General features: G+C 38.8%; 6 protein-coding genes across 9 annotated transcripts in view; all 6 read right to left on the bottom strand.

Annotated features, from left to right (window-relative positions):
* Positions 1–679: 679 nt before the first annotated feature.
* Positions 680–4,090, bottom strand: LOC104825646 (probable inactive shikimate kinase like 1, chloroplastic). 4 transcript variants are annotated; one of them, XM_010558008.2, is made up of 11 exons: positions 3,810–4,088; positions 3,350–3,390; positions 3,202–3,256; positions 3,030–3,102; positions 2,615–2,702; positions 2,340–2,422; positions 1,765–1,858; positions 1,593–1,671; positions 1,426–1,490; positions 1,248–1,317; positions 680–1,050 (listed from the first exon to the last, which is right to left on the bottom strand). In XM_010558008.2, exons 1-10 carry the CDS (start codon positions 3,991–3,993, stop codon positions 1,249–1,251), a joined length of 831 nt encoding a protein of 276 aa, XP_010556310.1. In that variant the 5' UTR covers positions 3,994–4,088; the 3' UTR covers positions 680–1,050; position 1,248. The 4 variants fall into 4 exon arrangements, with proteins under 4 accessions (XP_010556310.1, XP_019059535.1, XP_010556309.1 ...); XM_019203990.1 differs by having other exon boundaries at positions 680–1,033; XM_010558007.2 differs by having other exon boundaries at positions 680–1,083; positions 3,810–4,087.
* Positions 4,091–4,286: 196 nt separating this feature from the next.
* LOC104825645 (uncharacterized protein At2g33490) lies at positions 4,287–8,439 on the bottom strand. The gene is made up of 11 exons (XM_010558006.1): positions 8,042–8,439; positions 7,131–7,203; positions 6,941–7,012; positions 6,802–6,863; positions 6,642–6,710; positions 6,426–6,454; positions 6,128–6,332; positions 5,768–6,004; positions 5,611–5,664; positions 4,608–5,502; positions 4,287–4,515 (listed from the first exon to the last, which is right to left on the bottom strand). The coding sequence occupies exons 1-11, from the start codon at positions 8,156–8,158 to the stop codon at positions 4,505–4,507; spliced, it is 1,824 nt and encodes a 607-aa protein (XP_010556308.1). The 5' UTR covers positions 8,159–8,439; the 3' UTR covers positions 4,287–4,504.
* A 901-nt stretch (positions 8,440–9,340) lies between these two features.
* On the bottom strand, positions 9,341–10,983 carry LOC104825644. The gene is made up of 4 exons (XM_010558005.1): positions 10,610–10,983; positions 10,065–10,439; positions 9,753–9,811; positions 9,341–9,654 (listed from the first exon to the last, which is right to left on the bottom strand). Exons 1-4 carry the CDS (start codon positions 10,680–10,682, stop codon positions 9,574–9,576), a joined length of 588 nt encoding a protein of 195 aa, XP_010556307.1. The 5' UTR covers positions 10,683–10,983; the 3' UTR covers positions 9,341–9,573.
* A 96-nt stretch (positions 10,984–11,079) lies between these two features.
* LOC104825642 (NAC domain-containing protein 83-like) lies at positions 11,080–12,839 on the bottom strand. The gene is made up of 3 exons (XM_010558004.1): positions 12,568–12,839; positions 11,752–11,978; positions 11,080–11,552 (listed from the first exon to the last, which is right to left on the bottom strand). The coding sequence occupies exons 1-3, from the start codon at positions 12,722–12,724 to the stop codon at positions 11,304–11,306; spliced, it is 633 nt and encodes a 210-aa protein (XP_010556306.1). The 5' UTR covers positions 12,725–12,839; the 3' UTR covers positions 11,080–11,303.
* Positions 12,840–13,200: 361 nt separating this feature from the next.
* LOC104825641 (glycerophosphodiester phosphodiesterase GDPD2-like) lies at positions 13,201–16,013 on the bottom strand. The gene is made up of 7 exons (XM_010558002.1): positions 15,867–16,013; positions 15,589–15,773; positions 15,174–15,233; positions 14,769–15,050; positions 14,260–14,355; positions 13,942–14,138; positions 13,201–13,699 (listed from the first exon to the last, which is right to left on the bottom strand). Exons 1-7 carry the CDS (start codon positions 15,946–15,948, stop codon positions 13,420–13,422), a joined length of 1,182 nt encoding a protein of 393 aa, XP_010556304.1. The 5' UTR covers positions 15,949–16,013; the 3' UTR covers positions 13,201–13,419.
* Positions 16,014–17,385: 1,372 nt separating this feature from the next.
* LOC104825640 (probable protein S-acyltransferase 7) overlaps positions 17,386–17,579 on the bottom strand; it is a 3,767-nt gene continuing 3,573 nt past the window's right edge. Inside the window, exon 6 of the mRNA XM_019204001.1 lies at positions 17,386–17,572. The gene's annotated coding sequence lies outside the window, so the exon portion shown is untranslated. The remainder of the gene's footprint in view (positions 17,573–17,579) is intronic.

Genomic DNA, 17,579 nt, shown 5'->3' with positions numbered 1-17,579 from the left:
ATCAAATACAAATACCTTAATTTTCATAAAATTCCCACATAAATATAAACTATAAAATTCTCATTTAAATATCTAAACTTTTCAAAATTTTCACAAAAATATTTAAATTTTTGAAAATCTCCCGAATAAAACAAGTTTTGTTAACGATATTAACATGTCCAGATATTAAGTCATCAATTTCTGACAGATTCTATTATAAAATAAACATCGTTATTAAAAATTTGGATATTTATATGAAAATTTTAAAAAATTCAGATATATTTATATAAAAATTTTATAATTCAATCTTTAATAATAATGAAAATAAATCATATCACATCATAATAAAAATAAATTATATCACATCATATCACATCTATTTAAGGATAATAAAAATAAATCATATCACATGGATTAAAAACTAGTGATGTTTACTATTTATTTTTAGCATGAGATCAAATACAAAAACGACTCATTTCTATTTGCTATTTAAATTGACAAAACTATGTGTTCCACTCAAATTTCTTCAATTTACCTCAAAGGGTGAGTATTAGATTGACTATAAGGTACCATCAATGACAAAACATCGCCAAGAAAAAAAAAATTAAAGTAATAATTATCGTAGATAATACAAATAATTAATTGGAGAATAATGTAGAGTTTCACTTGAATAAAGATTACAAACAAAACCATTCACACATTAAAACAAAGAGAGATTATATATAACTCATGATTATATGGAATAATAACTAATTGGGCAGTAAAATATGAGTTTCACTCAAGTAGGACCCATATCAATGAGTTAATCATCCAAACTCATATTTTTCATTTACTATATACGCACACGCATATATATATATATATATATATAATGAGAAAAATAGAAGAAGAAAAACAGGAGAAAGAAGAGGTAGGGATAGAGCTTTTCAGGTCTTATCCTTGAAGAAGAGGGCCCAAATCCGTAAATAAAGCTCAACCCTCACGCCCACTTGGGAGATGAATGCCATCACGTGACTTCCAACGGGCTCACGTGATAAAGGACAAACGAATGATCCTACAAACCCAAAGTCACTTCCAGACGGAAGTCCCAACAGCAACAGGTTCCTAAATAACATGTTTTACTTGAGAAAAAGAAAAGAATGAAACATTCCCCGAACCAGACACAGGTTTCATTTATATTTCTGCGTCTCGTTCGAGTTGACGTACGGTAATGAACATGCTGCAATGAATGTGTATGCGCTTGAGATCGAGATCGAGAGGGAGGGTACCTTAGAAAGGTCGAGCAGCTTCTTGCATCATTTTCTTCACTCTGGTCAGCTTCTCTATCTCTTTCAGAACCTGAAAACCAAAAACAAAAAATCATCTGTAAATGTCACCCTTTTGCTCTACTCTCACACATTGCTAATGTCTTTGCCTTATAATGAGCTTAGTGTTTTTAAGGTTTACCTCCAGTGCAATGTCTTCCATGGATACTGCTTCCAAGTCTTCACACCCCAGCTGAGTCGCTACTTCTGTCGTTCCAGACAACAAAACGTCAGAATCAGTCAGAAGGTGTGATGGAGATGAAGCTCATATTCATAAAAGAAACCATCTTTGGATATGAGAGATCTTGCTCTGAAGGGAAATGGTTGCATCTGCTGTTGAGTACCCATTTCTTGATTTCTCATATGCAGCTCGTAGTTCATCAAATACCTGCTCATCCATCAAAAAAACAGTTAACGTCTTTGGTTATCCATATCCAACAGAGAGAGAGAGAGACCTTAAGCAGTTCATGGGAAAGAATACCTCAGGGGAAGGCTCTGCACTGGATGAAGCTCCTCTTGCCGCTATATCCAGAGGAACATCAATCCATATGGAGATCCCATGTCTTATAAGCGCACTGTTATATATTTGTGACAAAGAGAACCAACAAGACGGGTTATAAAGAACTACAAAAGAAAATTCAATTCAAGGTGAAACTTGAAAGCTTGTTAATGTGAGTACACAAAGTTGTCACTTGACTCTGATATGTTTATGTATGTATATACATGCATATCTGAGGTATATATGTATATTTGTGTGACATCAAGCTGCCATCGCAAAGAGATGCATAAAAGGGGAAAAATGAGTAACTATCGGATTAATTGCTAGATTCTATTAATCATTCCATGTGAGCAAAGCAACTGAAGGAGCCTTTAGGACCATCAGTCGTCACTTAGAAACAGACCATCTAAATTTTTTATAATTCAACGGGATCATGCTTGGAAGATGCGGATATTAAGAATTAGGTAAATGTTGGTGTATGTATAGACCACAAAGTTAGTACTAATTTTAAAAATCAAACTACTGGTGAAATTACGGCAAACTTATGTAGAACATACAGATTTGTTGAGCTCTGGACTGCTCCATCTCCTGCACAAACCACAAGTCGACCCATTGATGATAGCTGCTTCAGCACTTCAGTCTGCAACAACATGTAGGGATATCAAAGTCATGGCCTGCAAACAATCTTTTACATAGACCAATATTTACAAGAAATCGGATTAATTTGAATATGTACCAGTAAGAAATCTTCCATATCGATCAACCATCACACAGTAATCCGATTAGTTCAGAATCCGTGTTGAAAAGTGGCAGATAAAATGTGAAAGTTTACCTCAGACTCTTGAAACCCCTTCTTGTCAGCTTCCTTGTAAGCTCTAGCAGTTGTTTCGCCACCAGCTGCTTCTGCAACCAAGTTATCGCTAAAGAAAACAAGAACTGATATTGATTGGGGTTGGGTTTTAGGAAATACAAGATGAAGTCATAGATTAAAAGAGAAGGAAAGAGCAGTAACAAGGATTTATGGAGGTAATGACCTCATAGAGGTAATGATAGGATTTAAAAGGCATTTGTTTTGTGTCTGTATTCACTTTTGCAAGTACCTCACTGGCCCACTTTTGCAAGTACATAATCGGAAAAAAGAGATCCAATAACAATAAGAAATGAGAGAAATATCAAGCATGCTCAAAAGGGTTACGAGATCAATGGCAACCAAGACAGGCAGATAACGGGGAGCAACCCGTGATTACCTGTCAAAGTAGTAATATCGTAATGCCTCTGCCAAAAGCTTCCCTAAGTTGGTCTTAATGTGGTTGTTAATCCCTATTCCAGATTGAGAAGTCTCACATATCAAAAGTCCATACGACGGGCACAATTAGAAATCGAAGCGCCCAGCAGTAAGTTAACTGAAGCTAGTCTTACCAATCAGAAATATAGAAGTTCCTTTCAGTTCAGGGGCAATGTCAATAGCTTTCCTCTGAGTTCAGTTCAGACAGGTATGGTTAAAAATATAACTTCCTCCGAAACAAGGGGTGAATGTTTCTGGTGGACTCAAGGAAAAAGATCTCACCTTCACAACAAGTGAGGGAGCTGGATCAGCAACCTTGGTCCCTAAGCAACAGAAAAAGAAAAAAAAAATCGACCAGTGAGGCGAAGAATGTTTACAAACTCCGCCAAAACTCGAACAGTTAGGATCCATGGAGAAGCATAACAGGGAAGAAAGGGGCGGAAATTGGGTATCAGGCATATTATCGAACACTTGATGCCCAAGTACTCAAGAAAATGTTTAAAGGAAAGAAACCGATCAATCAAGACTGTAATGGCACCGAAACTAGAGAATTTTCCACTTCAAACACAGGCGAAGAACATGTACAGATTTCGCCAAACTCGACCAGCATTCGTTCACACGTCCTATCGTCGGAGAATAACAGGACGAAAAGACGGCGGAAACCAAGAATTGGGAAATGATCTCGAATACCAGGCAGTCACGAAGAGCAAGAACACTGGTCGTTAGGATATCGAAAACTCACCGGAAAACGCAGACTGGTCGGAAAGACAGCGAGACGGAGCGATATGCTTGCGGCAAGAACAAAGTCTAAACAGCGGCGACGGCGACGGGGGGTGAACAGCAGCCGGAAGATGAGATTGAGGCGAAGGAAGAGGAAAACGGAGGAATCTAGGCGAAGTTACAGAAGCAGCGGCGAAGATCTCCATAGACGGCGATGTACGGACCAGTCGAACTCGTCTCTATCTCCTTCCTCAGGACCTTAGCCTGTCTCCCCTCCCTAGATATTCGCCACGTGTTTTTACGGCGCCGACGTCATCAATTCCTTTTTTTCGAGACAAAAATATTTAATATCTATTTTTCGAAACAATGTAATGTAAACCCATTATATATATATATATATATATATATATATTTAAAAAAGGGTTTTTTCAACATAGGACGATATTTTCCAAAAAACCTCATAAAATAAAAATATATATTTATTTAGAAGAATTTAAAATCATGAATTTATGACACAATCTACATCTAAAGATTGGAAAAAGGGCATAGTGTTTTTTTGTAGGAGAAGGGATAAAAGGAATCAAAGAAAAACATCTGGTTTCAGATTTACATTGGGAGAAGATTTCACCAACTAAAGAATACAAATATCAACCTCTATATTTACTAAATGGATCTGTCTCTCTACAACCACCATTTCTCGTTCCCGCTTCACTTGCATCAGCTTCCCCCTGCATCATCCATGCCCTTACCAGTTCAGTTGCAGAGAATCCATGCCAAAAAATACTAGACACAGACAAGACAAAACCTGCTCATTTATTACCTCTCGCTTGACCTGTCTGAGCTCGAGATGGCGATCTGTGGTTCATTAGGGACATCGGTGTTAATGGCGGGGACGCTACAGCGTCTTGGTTCTTCTCGGGCAGGCCTTGAGCCATGGTTCTCTGGTTTCTCGAAGGTATAGAGAAGCTTCTCGGGACGATCAATGGCGGAACAGGAAGAGGTGAGGCGACAATGCTGGTTGATGATGGAACTGTACTTTTGCTGTCTTGGCTCCATGCAGTAAGAGGAGCCGAGTGACCGGCCAGAGCAGAAGACTTTGGACGATGTCGAGGTAGCAATGGAGGCGGGGGGGTCGGGAGCTCATGGAGCTCGCTAACCCGAGGGGGAGATGCGAGTGGCGGTGAAGCACCAGGTGATACCTTTGGAGAAGAAGATGACTGATGAGGAACCATGGCAACAGGTGTCGGGACTGGCAATCGGGAAACTGCACCCGAGAATGTCTCCGTGGAAATGGGTTTCGCTGAGAAGGGTTTGCTCACAAGTGGCCCGGAAAACGCATGCCTTGCTGCTTTCTGGGATGCAGCCACATCGTTGGATTCCCGTTCTACAGAGGGACGGGGTAATCGGGTAGAGATATTATTGCTGTTTTCGGTATCTTTCCCGTTCTTCATATGTTCCAACGGTGATGAATGCCATATATTTCCACTTTGGCTAGTGGGTTTTGCATTTGAAGTTTGGGGAGCTGGATTGTACCTCGAATCAATCGGGGTAGGTAATACATATGCATTCGCAGCCTGGGCCATGACGGATGGATTCATCTGCCTCAACCTATCTGTTAAATCGGGTTTTTTCTCCAAGAACAATGGGGCTGAATGGCTGCTCGCTCTGTGATCGTGGCTCGAAGCTTGGTGTTCTTCCTTTTTATATGCATACATCTGCACAAAAGCATAGAGATCGCATAAACAACTCGCTGTAACTAAAGAAATCATGGATCTTTCAACCCATTGCAGGTGTAGAACACATGACAACACAAAAAAACACACCGTTGCAGGCTCTGTTGCTGAAGGGCGTGGAAACGAGAGGTCTGCATCCTCGGCCTGGAAGAGAAAATGGAAGTTCTTGAGATTTGGTTTTTGAGTTCGATGAAGCAAGCAATAGACTGGATTATTTATTTATTTATTATATTCAGATTCGTCTTACCTTCATCGAGCTCCGAGGCGTAGAGAGAGCTTCCACTCTCCGAGTGCTCATTCCGCAGTTAAAACTGAGTTCCCTGTCTTCGTTAATGCATTGGTCATCATCATCATCATCCTCGTTATCTTCCATTTCATTTCCATGAACAGAGAGCTCGCAGTCAATATGTTGCTTCTCCGCAGCGATCCTAACGTGTTGTTCAACGGCCTCAAGAGATTTTATTCCATCTCGAAACATACGCATCTACTCATATACAAAGACGGGCACCTCAGGAAAACGCTTAATTTTTCAAGTGGATTGACATAGGTATACAATTCGAAGATCAATCAGTAAAATAATATTGTTGATCAATCTCTTGGGACGGACCTGAGCAGTGTGGTGGCGGGCTGCTTGTGTGAGAAGGCTTCGAGACTGTCCTTGCTTAAGAGATTTCAATCGAAAAAGGCACAATGTTGCCTCATCATGGAATTCGTTATGAGCGGCTTGTAACTGATGCGACACAAAGTTCTCTCCTTTCCCTTTCGGCCTCCCTTTCTCTTTCACGTGAGCCATCATATACTCGAAAACGTCTCTGTAAATTTAACAGATCGTATGTTTAGAAAGCAAAGCTAAAGTTTTTTGGACCAAAACCAAATAACAACATATTAGAATTCTAATAGCGAACCTCTTTTCATCGCATTGCCGCTTCATGTCCTGTTCAAATTGATGGCGACAAACCGATTAGCATTCTTTGAATACAAGAACATTAACAGATTACGGTCTAAATGGGTTGTGGGTATTGTATAATTTCCAGGGTTTCTAGCTTTTGGCATTGAATAACTGTTCAATTGTAAAAAACAAAGACATGACATGATACGATAATGAAAGTGATTTGACACACCTCGACAGTTCTAAGTTCGTTGAGAAGCGATTCCGAGGGGTGTGTAATCGTCTTGAATATATTTGTGCGCTGAAGAAAGAACAAAAGAAATAAATCATCATTCTCTTTAGATTTGAACTTCAATGTCTCACCGAGTGTAAGGTCGAAACATAACACTTACATAGTTGTCAACGAGTCTCTGCAGATCAAACTGAACTCTACCCAACATTGACAAGATTTTACCTGCAAAAAAAGGAACAATGTCATGGCAGTAAAACACAATAAGGGGAAGTAAATTATCTAACAGCTAATTTGCTTACCGCTTTCTTCATCGCTGTGTGGTGCAATTTTCTCCAAACAAGAACCCATTTCCCCCAACGATTCTGAGAACTCTGAAATTACCAAACAAAGGCAAAACCATAAAGTATATGTAATAATGAATACAAGATTGGAAAGGAATTTATGACAGAAGCTGGATTTACATATCAGCGGAGATGAATTATTGCTCACCATATGCACTATTAGCAGTAGCAGCGGCTGCAGAGAGTAATCTATCATAGCATTCTCTCATGTCTTGCATATCCTGGGAAACCACGAGAGACACGTTGTCTCAAGGAACTATCACTTCATACCCGATAAAAAGAGAACTTTTTTTACGATAATAACTAAAGACAAATCCAAAGAATAACTACAATTTCTCCAATCCTAATTCATGAAACTATCAAACAGCTAACAAGGAACAGCCGACGGACAACAAAAATTTCTTAAAAAGGAAGAAAATGGGGGTCCTTTACTACCAAACCGAGAGATTTCTAAATATGCTAATCAACATCAAGGGGAAAGCTAGTTAACTTGAATTATCAACACAGAATGTTTTGATCACTTTGCTTTACGAACTTCACAAACTCCAAAAGAGTTTCAAAGCCACTACTACCTTCATGGATAAAACCTACTTAAATCTCACACCATTCCAATAAAACCTAAATTTCCACAAAATCTTACTTTTAAATCCATGGCTAACTATTCTCCAATTCTACAACAATTAGATACACTTACAAATGTAAAATCCTTGAATCTATCATACCCCACTGCCCCAAATTCCCCTACTAAGAAGAGAATTCGGATGATTTCCTACCAAATAGAGAGTTTCTAAACATGTTCTTCACTTTCCAATAAAGAAATCGGCAATCAACAATCACTGATCGTTCCAGGACCAAGAAATATGTTGGATAAAGCATTACAATGATCCAATTCCCCTGAGAAACTCGATAAAACTACGAAGAATTCCAAAGCTAATACCCTCGCAAAGCATAAACCCTATTTAAATCCCCCACCCCATTCCGCAAAACCCTAGTCCCCGGCAACATCAAATACTAATAACCCAGAAAGAAAAAAGAGGGATCAGAGACCGGATGAAGTACCTTGGCTGCTCGGGCGAGCTCGTCAATCTGTGCCGTCGGCAAAAACTCTCCCTTGTCCTTCGCATCGACCTTGTGAAATGCGAATCTCCTCAACCTCCCGATTGAAGCTTTCATCATCCCGAGAACACGAACGAGAACAAAAACCCTAAAACGCGAAGATCTCACCAAAACAGACAACGGAAAGAGAGAAATTCGTCGCAGAAATCCGAGATTTTTATCACCGGAACGAGAAGAGAAAAGCAGATTCGCCAGACGAAATCGGAGAAACAGAGAGAGAATGAAGATAAGGAGACGAAGAGGGAGTGAGATTCAAGTATCGTCGAATGTGTTCAACGACATTGAAGGAAGAAGAAAAAAAAATCAAAGCTTCAGTTTTTTTTCTCTCTAAAGTTTGGTCAAAAAACAGATCGAAACAGAGAGAGACGGAGACGGAACCCGGAAGGGAAAAACAGCAAGAGGAATCATCAACGGCTGATAGTAATACACGTGTACGGCGATGAGGATCTACAAAGATCGACGGATGAGATAGCGAGAAAGGACACGTGGCGAGATCATAGTGGGTAGAACGGGATGGGGAAGAGGTCAAAAGTCAAAGATTGATGACAGGGAAGGAAAGTGATCATCATTATTTAGCTTTGACCGCCAGTGGGAGGGTCAAACCTTCCTTCCCCACATGCTCCCTCCCCTTTTCCCTTTTCACAATAATTGTTTTTTTAATATATATAAAAAGTTATTACAATTTAAAAAAGAAATCTAATTATATTCTGAATATTAACTATATATTAAAAATTTTCTCAACGTAAATAGAGCCGAATTATAAATAGTCAATGTTTTAGTTCATACGATTGACATCTCAAATCACAGGGACGGTGTTTTATTTGATGAGGTTTCAAATAATATTATCTTATGAAATTGGACCAACAATAAATTTGAATATTAGTATTCATGCATGTAAACATAAACAGACTTAGACATTTGTCCCATTGGTAGATTTGATATCTTTGAAAAATGTTCTTGGCGAACGAATGTTCAATGTATACACATTTCTTGTTATCATTGATTAATTAAAATAGACTCAATCATTACAAATTCATTTGCAAGGACAGGCCGTTTAAAATATATATATATATATATATATTATATAGAAATTGAATATAATCTAAGTTAATAGAATTTTAACTTAAATCGAATCAAATATAAAAAATAACCAAAATAATTGTGAAACAAAATTCGTAGAAAATATATATTCTCCTAATAAAACAGAATTTAAAAACCCCAAATCGGAAAAAAAAACCCGGTTATATTTTTTCGACGATGGCAAAATTATCGTACGTCTAACTAACTATACGGTATGTATGTTTTCTTGTCGCGGAGACACCCAAACTACTTTTGTCTGCTAATACATACGCACATACATATACATATATATATATATATATAAATGTATATACTCACGCTCTACTTTTTTTATATGTACAATAGCATATAGAATCATGTAAAATCATCATCATCTTCTTCTTCGTGTCGGGGTTTTACTTGTTCAGAAGCTTCCTCACATTCTTAATCCTTCTTCCTATTCTTGTTCTTCTTGTTTCTCGTCTTCTCACTTTCTCCTACACAAAAACACTGTTACATACATACATACATATATACATATTATATATATATATATATAATAAAGGCCCATCTCTAAATGTACGGATGCATGTACCTTCTTAACGTTGGATTGGCATTTGTTCAGCGGCTTCTGACTCACGGGACGATCACAGCCTGAAGATATCATATATATATATATATATATATATAAGCCAGTGTATGATGAATCAAAAAGTAATGTTTTCTTGATCAGATTTTATGTTTTTTTATACAAACTAAACTAACAGTTACAGAAATCAAACCCCATTAAAACACACACACACAACAGTCTCCATATATACAGATCATTATATATATTTCGGAACGTAACGTTTTCAGCGTTATATATATACACACACGTAATATCATTCGAGAAAAAACAACTTACTGTCATCGGATTTGTCGACGTGATCATCGTGATCAAGGAGGATGTCGCAGTAAATGCGGAAACTCGGAGATCGGGGACACAACAATATGCTGTTTTCGGGCACGCAGTCGTCTTTTCCGACGTCCGTACCGCTCGACCCTCTATCACTTTCCATCTCAGCGCCGTCCTTTTTCGCGTTCTCTGTGCGGTCAGAACCGTTGGGTTTGGATTCTTTCTCGGGCGAAGGATCGCCACCGAGAAACTGTCTGTTCAACGTGAAGCTATCAGCCACAACTCGGCTATGGATCGATCTGTGAGTGATGACCATCTTGAATTCTCCTCCCTCCTCTTCAGTCTCCGGCCGTGAAACGCCGCAACCCATTTCCCCGAACAAGCCTTAGAATTCAAAAAACGAGAAAGATGGAATTGGCCAGAGTTCGAATAAAGCTTAGAGGAAGATCACCACACCATGGGCAAAAATAAGTTTCTTTTCTTGTTTAGTGCCACAGATATTCACGCATTGGGAGAGAACCTAAGCCTTTGATGTTTCTTAACTAGAAACAGACCGGTTTCCATATTTAGCCTGTCTGGTTTTCTGCAGCTTCCCGTGTGAACGTTAACCGAGCCATTAACGTCCATCTCATCTTATACGTAACAGCATTCGCAGTATACTAGAGGCATGACCCTTTAGAGCAAACCGAATAACGATGACCAGAATATACAATACGTTTTCTTCATTAGAACCCTATCTCCATCTTCAAAAACTCGATAAAAATGGTAAGCAAAAAGGGTGTAAAAGAATTGGACAGATTGGGAATTGAGTTCTGATGCCGAGAGACATGAACCCTCCATTTCTGCAGATACCCTTTTCCACTATGAACCCTTGTCTATGATTCTGTTCTCCGAACAATTGAAATATGATCACATTCACTTCTATATTCTCTCTTTCTAGATTCCTCTCTTTTTGACACTGTAACCGACTTATACAATCGAGCTCGAGTAGCGTGAAGGCGCATGAAATTTCGCAAGAGTCAGCTAAGAATATCAGCAAGGGTTTTACTAAGAAAATATCAGACAGACCTATAACATGATCTAGTGCTATACAGTACAAAGAATCCGGAAGAACTGAATGTCATTTGAGCTCTTCTGCAAGTGCAACTAGACATGAAAACCAGGAGATTCTTCTCAGGATCAAAACATGGAACGGATTTTGTGATGTCAAAATGGTTTTTCTGCTGTCAATCTTCTCTAAGCTCCGAGCTAAGGTGAATCAGGTGGCGGAGGACCAAAGCCGGAGCCCTCTTCATCTTGATCGATGTGATCAATGAAGTCGGGCATATCGCCAATGTTCTCTTCTTCATCATTCTCTCCGTAGTTACTTTCTTCATCGTCACTCCCTTCAGATTCGTCTGTTTCACTGTGTAGCTGAAGGTTGATGCCATCATAGGTCTTGATCTCCTTGTGAAAGACATGATAAGCAGCCCACTCTTGCTCACCCGTTCCATGCATCTGAGCCAGAGCATTTTATATCGGAATCACAGAGAGACAAAGGAAAACACCATTAAAGCTAATCTCATTCCAAATTTGCATCATTCAAAACACCCTTCAGTGAACAGACAACAAGCTTTTTAGGCAATGTTCAAACACGGATAACTTCATGAACAGAGTCTGAATCAGGTGTCTGAGAACAAAACGCAAGAAGATTTACCTCGGTGAAGCGATACTCGTGCATGAACCAAAAGGATTTAGGCTGATTAAAAGGCAAAGGCATCTTCCCATCGGTGTGAACAAGAGCCAGTGTTTGTCTAATCCCAACCACGTCGTTGCTTACAGGATCCAAAATCCCCATCTCTTGCCCCATTGGTGTCCAATAACGAGACATTGTAACCACATTCCTAATCTTTTTGCTGAAGAAATACCTGTGCTTGTCTCCTCCTGAGAAAAATAGAAATAAAAATCACCTCTCGATCATCCATCTTTTACAGCCGAAGCTTTCTAATTTGTCATTAGGACGGAGACCCTTATCATAATTCAGCACAGTTCGCAAAACCCATGAACAGTTCATCATATCAACATGAGGGTTGAGAGTTTTTCGCCATCAATGGCGAAATCTTTTCCGGCTAGGAAACATAAAAAGGAAGAAAGTGGGTAAATGATGCCCAATGTGGCCTTTGGGCAGCTTGCTTCGTCGAATCCGTGTCGTAGATTACAAACTGCAACAAAATCTGTTTTCTCTTGCCCTAATCGATCCAGACTATCTTACAAGACGAAAGCGAATTTTCCAACTCAGAAACAAGGAAAAAAAAACCCCAGAAAAAATGGAAGTTTAGCCCAAGGAAACGTTTGAGCAACGTGCTTCGTCCCTCTTAAAACCCTAGATGTGACAACATCTGATTCGCTCAATATTCAGCCCATTTCACATGATGAAAATATTGAAAACTTCGTCCTCTGTTTATGCCGATTGTTCCTCCCCACCCAGAAAGGCAAAAACCGAAACATCAGGGCAGAGATCAAAACAACGTACCAGGCAAGGTACAAGGATCCCTCCAGGCGAGATCATCAACATCAACCATGAAATCGGCGCACAATGGCAGGCCAAGAACCTTCCTCTTCAGATAATGATTCACGATTTCCATGTCGTTTGGAGAAAACCTAAACCCAGTGAAAAGCTGAATCTCCATTGAAGCAAAAGGAGAATCGAAGCGGAAAAACGCAGGGGGAGGAGGAGGAGGAGGAGGATCCTGTGATGGAAGGGGATTCGGAATTGAGATGTTTTGATTCCGAGTGAGGGAGGCGCTCAAATGGGTTTATATAAAGACGGTTTTGAGAGACGTAACAGAAACTCCTTGGTCTGGGGCCCCATCGAGAATCTGTGGAGATGTAATTTTTATTTTAATTTTTTTTTATAAATGTTTTAATGTCTCTCCTTAATTAACCAATCAAAAACATGTCGGAGGGAGAAGACAGAGCAATGCGACCGTTTTTTGGCTGTTTCAAAATAAAAGATATATGATTTTAATGCGGAAAATTAATATGTCATCAAAGCTTAATTGAAAAGAAAGTAGCTTTTGAAGCTTAGAGGAATTGGATTCTTGAATTTGATCCCATTGTGATTCTCCAAGGAACAATACCCAACTTAACACATTTTAAAAAAATATATAAAAAAAAGTTTCATCTTTGCTTCATGGTTAAGGCAGCGGAGAGATGGTGTCTCATTGGCGATGGAGGGTATCACCATCGCAACCCACTTGAACAATTTGATTTTTTTTTTTCCGCTTCTTTAATCAAACGTAAAATTACAAGAGAAATGTATTTACAAGTCGTGTTGAGGATAAGAATCTAGAAAAATATGAAGAAGAGATGGCATGTATGGTGGTCATTGTTGTTGTATCAACTCAGAGACCAGCTTGAGAAGAAAAGCAATCTCCTTCTGTGAGAAATTGGGTTTTGTCGTGGCGAAATCATCTTCTTCTGTTATTGATGATGATGATGATGATCGAGAAGGTGATGATGATGGTGATAGTGAGAGCGGTGATGACGATGATGATGGAGGCCGTATCATCAGGGTCACAGCCTCTGTGATCTCTTCAACAAAATCCACAATCACACCTTCAATCCCCATCACATACTGCATGTACACTGCCTCTCCAACATTGCTGCAACATCCAAAACCCATGGCATTCTCACAAACTTCAGTAGACGACCATAGAGATGTTGTCTTTGACATTACACCATGTGGAAAAGATTGGCATATAACAACTAATTCCAGACACAACTAGAAAGTTGGATCCTACACACACTACCAGAAAAATACCCTGTTGATGATCAAAAAGTTCTCTAGTTGGGAAAAAACAAATTCTGAAACTTAAGGTCTCAAGTGTTGAGATTAGAGGCTTACTTGAGTTTTCCATAAGTGAGGAGAGAGAGGTTAGAGTCTTTGATCCTGGAGACTGCTGAGGGGTTTTTGAACACGCCTTTCACTTCTGAAACAATGCCCTGCAGCCCTCCCTCTAAGCAAACCTTAATAGCCTCATCGATCGAGTTTCTTCTCTTGTCATAGAAAATCGTAGCCCCAGCATCAGTCAGAAAGTAAACCTGGTTCAGTTGGGAAAAAAAAAGACAAGCTTTAGATCTCAAGTAGGTAGTGTAATAGTTCCTAAGTTTTTGTCATTGAAGATAAACCAAGAAATAAGGTGCAAGGAAACAGAGTACACACAGGGTAGGTGCTCTGCAATTTCCGAAGGAGTTGCGCAGCATCTGGTTGGAAGCTTGAGAAGATCACCGGACGGTCTTTAGCATATTCAAACACCACCTGTTGTTTGCCATTTTGAATCAAACGAAAAACTTGAGAGATTTGTTGATATCCGATAAAACCGTTGAAGATGAAGACAACAAATTGATATTCTCTAGTTTTGTAGTCAACTTTTCTGAAGTTAATGAAAGTTTCATAACCATTGTTATATCAGCAAACAACCATAACCACTGCTCCAAAACTTTCTGCTCAATCTCACCCAGCTACTAGGAACTAGTGTGGAGCATAATCATTGCTCCGAAACAAAACTTATTCAACAAAAAACTTATATTGAAATCAGGAGAAGCATTGGATTAAGTTCAATATCTTTTGATCAATGCCTACCCCTCAATGTATGAATCATATAACCCTCTATCCAAGTATGTATTCTGCTCCGACAAGGTGCACAACAAGGGTTGGCTTTAGCGACGTACCTGTAGAACTGCTTGGAGAACGTCAATGAGAAAATCTTGTTCGTAGACAGTGAAATCATCGAACTTCAACTCGATGTTGAATCCCAGAGTCTGCTCAACTCGTTCAAACGCTTCTTGTAGCGTGCAAAGGGAGTCATCTAATTCAACATCCCACTTCAAGATCTTACCCTCTTTGGATTTCCTCAAGAGGGTTTTCCCTGTTTTCCGGGGTTCCTTCTGAGGTCCATAGCACAAGAACTGGGACAGGCTCAAATCCGTCACTCTCTTCTCATGAACTGTTCCCTGTCCAAATTCACAAACTCTGGTGCATCAGGGCTATGTTCAGATAGATATGAAGAACAGAGAAAACCCCCCACACTGATAACCACAAACAGGAATTGAATCGAGATCAATGCAAGAACTCACATTTTCTTCGGAGTAGATGAAATCATCGTGGAAAATGACAGGGCAACGATCCTTCGTCACCTACAAAAAGAAACCAGAATGCTCGTCTTTTTCACTTTCCAGCATTGCCTCTATGGTCGCGTCTCTCTCGCTTCAACCTCCATCTCATTTCATTTCAATTTTTTGAAACTAAAAGAAAAAGAAAGATCCGAAAACAGCCGCAACGCAACCCAGAAACAAGAAAGGAAAGAGCGAAAAATCAGCATCTCCTTCGACGGAAAAAAAAAACTTATCACCCCAAAGAAAAATCGCACTAGGATTCAGGGTTTTGATTGTTTCGCACGATCTAAAGAATGTTCGCCGCGAAGATACCTAGTTGACTATAATTAGAAAACTCCGACCATGGAGAGGGAGAGAAAGAGATCGGACAACCAACCTGAACATCGAATTCTATGTAGTCAATGGGGAATTTGGAGGCGGCGTCGAACGAGAGAATGGAATTCTCCTTGAACCCTCTCATTCTCCGATCTGACGACTGCAACGCATTCATGCCGTTTCCTCGGTGTCCAATCACCGCGAATCTCGGCATCCTAAACGACGTAGCCTTGCTCAAATCAAGACCTGTCCCCCAGAACACATACCAAAAAAAAAGTCAGAGAAGAACATCAACGGCGAAGAAAAACCCCGACGAACGGCGACAGATTCGAGCGTTACCGCCGGACAATCCATTGGAGCAGAGCGAAACAGATTCCGGAAGACTGGGAACGTCGGCGATAAGCATAGCTTGAAGAGCCATTCTCCGATTTCCCAGAGAGGGATCGACGAGGAAGAAGAGAGGAGACGGGAGAGGTAAAATAGGGATTTCTGGATTTCTGTGAGAGATTCTGGCTCCAAAGAAGCTGTATATAAAGGCCAACGAGAAAGGGAAGCTGGATCTCCGCGTAGGAATATTCCCGCCACGTCAGCCATGTGTCTTTCGTGTAATTCCCTAAATTTCCTCCCGCCTTTTCAGTGATCCGGTACGGCGAAGAGTACGGTACTCATGTTCATAGCGTTAACGTGGCACAACACCATTGGTTTACTGATTGCTTGAACCGGAAGAAAATACCTTATCCGGAAATTTTTTATTTGTTTATTAAATAAGAGTCCATATAATTCCTATATAAATTTGGAATAATTCTAATCGATAAAGAATGAAAAATATAAAAAAACGTGAATGGGTAGGAATTATTATTTTTGGAATGTTGGTTTGTGGATTAGATTAGATCAGAGGAGATCCACGTATGCATGAAGTTTCTACGACGCGGATCCACGTCTGCAATTGCAAAATTACCAGAAGAACCTCCGACCACGCTTTAGTTTTGTACCCATTTAAACTCGGTTCGGTTAGTACCGGTTTTGTCCGGTTTAGCATAGTCCGGTCCACTAGAGAATTGCACTCGTGTAAATTTTCAATTAGTGGGCCGGTTCCAGCAGTTGTTTCAATTAGTAACAAGTAAATATTCACCAATTTATTATCAATTTCCAAATATATATATATATATATAATTTTTCAGTTGACAAATAAAATTATGAAGTTTGCAGTATCTCAAAAAACTACATTACAATTACAATTAATGCCGTTTTTTAATCGGACATGGAGTTTTTTTGGGGGAGTTTTTATGTATTTTTTTAATTTTCTTATGTAAAATTTATTATTTTAATTATGAGTAAAAAATAGTTATTTGTTAAAAAAAAGTGATGTATTAATATGGAAATTGTTGATAAATTTATGCATTTATATCGGATTGATAATAAATTCATGTATTAATATGGAAATTGGTAATAGATTTATACATTTATATAAATTCATATATTAATATGGAAATTGGTAATAAATTTATGGGATAATCGCATATAAATACCTAAAAATTTTAAATAAATATCTAAACTATAAAACTCTCAAATAAATAGCTAAAATTTTCAAAACATCCATAAATTCTCAAACTTTTAAAAATTTGCCAAATAAAATAATTTTTGTTGACGACGTTAATCGACTGAGCCATTAATTTTCGTCGGATTCGGTTATAAATTAAATGGCGTTAATTAGTTTTGATTTTATTTGAAAAGATTTTAAAAATCTGGATATTTATATGAAAATTTTAAAAAATTCATATATTTATCTGGAAGTTTTATAGTGTATTCAGGTATTTATATGAAATTATTTGTATCATCATCATCTATCATTGATAAATAAAGAAAACAAAGATTTCGGTCATAAAACAGAGATTTCTAATTAACTGTATGAACACAAGTAGTACAACTAGAGCCCTAATTGACACATCCAAATCCATAACCTGAATTTAAAAAAACAAAAAAACTCATATCGCAAACACCATTGCTTCCCTTAACGCCACAATAAAGCCAAAACCAACACAAACTCTTTCC

Source organism: Tarenaya hassleriana, unplaced genomic scaffold (assembly GCF_000463585.1).
Source record: "Tarenaya hassleriana unplaced genomic scaffold, ASM46358v1 Cleome48, whole genome shotgun sequence".
In the NCBI taxonomy this organism is placed as follows: domain Eukaryota; kingdom Viridiplantae; phylum Streptophyta; class Magnoliopsida; order Brassicales; family Cleomaceae; genus Tarenaya; species Tarenaya hassleriana.
This window is presented reverse-complemented; position numbering and strand designations above follow the sequence as displayed.

Coding starts and splice junctions, on each gene's coding strand:
- LOC104825645 (XM_010558006.1), bottom strand. CDS start 8,158: ATGATGAAAGCTTCAATCGGGAGGTTGAGGAGATTCGCATTTCACAAG. Junction 6,455..6,641: donor ACGAACTTAGAACTGTCGAG/GTGTGTCAAATC, acceptor CAATTTGAACAG/GACATGAAGCGGCAATGCGA. Junction 5,665..5,767: donor CGCCTCGGAGCTCGATGAAG/GTAAGACGAATC, acceptor TTTCTCTTCCAG/GCCGAGGATGCAGACCTCTC.
- LOC104825646 (XM_010558008.2), bottom strand. CDS start 3,993: ATGGAGATCTTCGCCGCTGCTTCTGTAACTTCGCCTAGATTCCTCCGT. Junction 3,391..3,809: donor CGACCAGTCTGCGTTTTCCG/GTGAGTTTTCGA, acceptor TCTGTTGCTTAG/GGACCAAGGTTGCTGATCCA. Junction 3,257..3,349: donor CTCCCTCACTTGTTGTGAAG/GTGAGATCTTTT, acceptor AACTGAACTCAG/AGGAAAGCTATTGACATTGC.
- LOC104825641 (XM_010558002.1), bottom strand. CDS start 15,948: ATGGCTCTTCAAGCTATGCTTATCGCCGACGTTCCCAGTCTTCCGGAA. Junction 14,356..14,768: donor TTCTCCAAGCAGTTCTACAG/GTACGTCGCTAA, acceptor GGCAAACAACAG/GTGGTGTTTGAATATGCTAA. Junction 13,700..13,941: donor CTCACTTATGGAAAACTCAA/GTAAGCCTCTAA, acceptor TGGATGTTGCAG/CAATGTTGGAGAGGCAGTGT.
- LOC104825642 (XM_010558004.1), bottom strand. CDS start 12,724: ATGGAGATTCAGCTTTTCACTGGGTTTAGGTTTTCTCCAAACGACATG. Junction 11,979..12,567: donor GGATCCTTGTACCTTGCCTG/GTACGTTGTTTT, acceptor TATTTTTCTCAG/GAGGAGACAAGCACAGGTAT. Junction 11,553..11,751: donor ACGAGTATCGCTTCACCGAG/GTAAATCTTCTT, acceptor GCTCTGGCTCAG/ATGCATGGAACGGGTGAGCA.
- LOC104825644 (XM_010558005.1), bottom strand. CDS start 10,682: ATGGACGTTAATGGCTCGGTTAACGTTCACACGGGAAGCTGCAGAAAA. Junction 9,812..10,064: donor CGTCGACAAATCCGATGACA/GTAAGTTGTTTT, acceptor TGATATCTTCAG/GCTGTGATCGTCCCGTGAGT. Junction 9,655..9,752: donor GCCAATCCAACGTTAAGAAG/GTACATGCATCC, acceptor GTTTTTGTGTAG/GAGAAAGTGAGAAGACGAGA.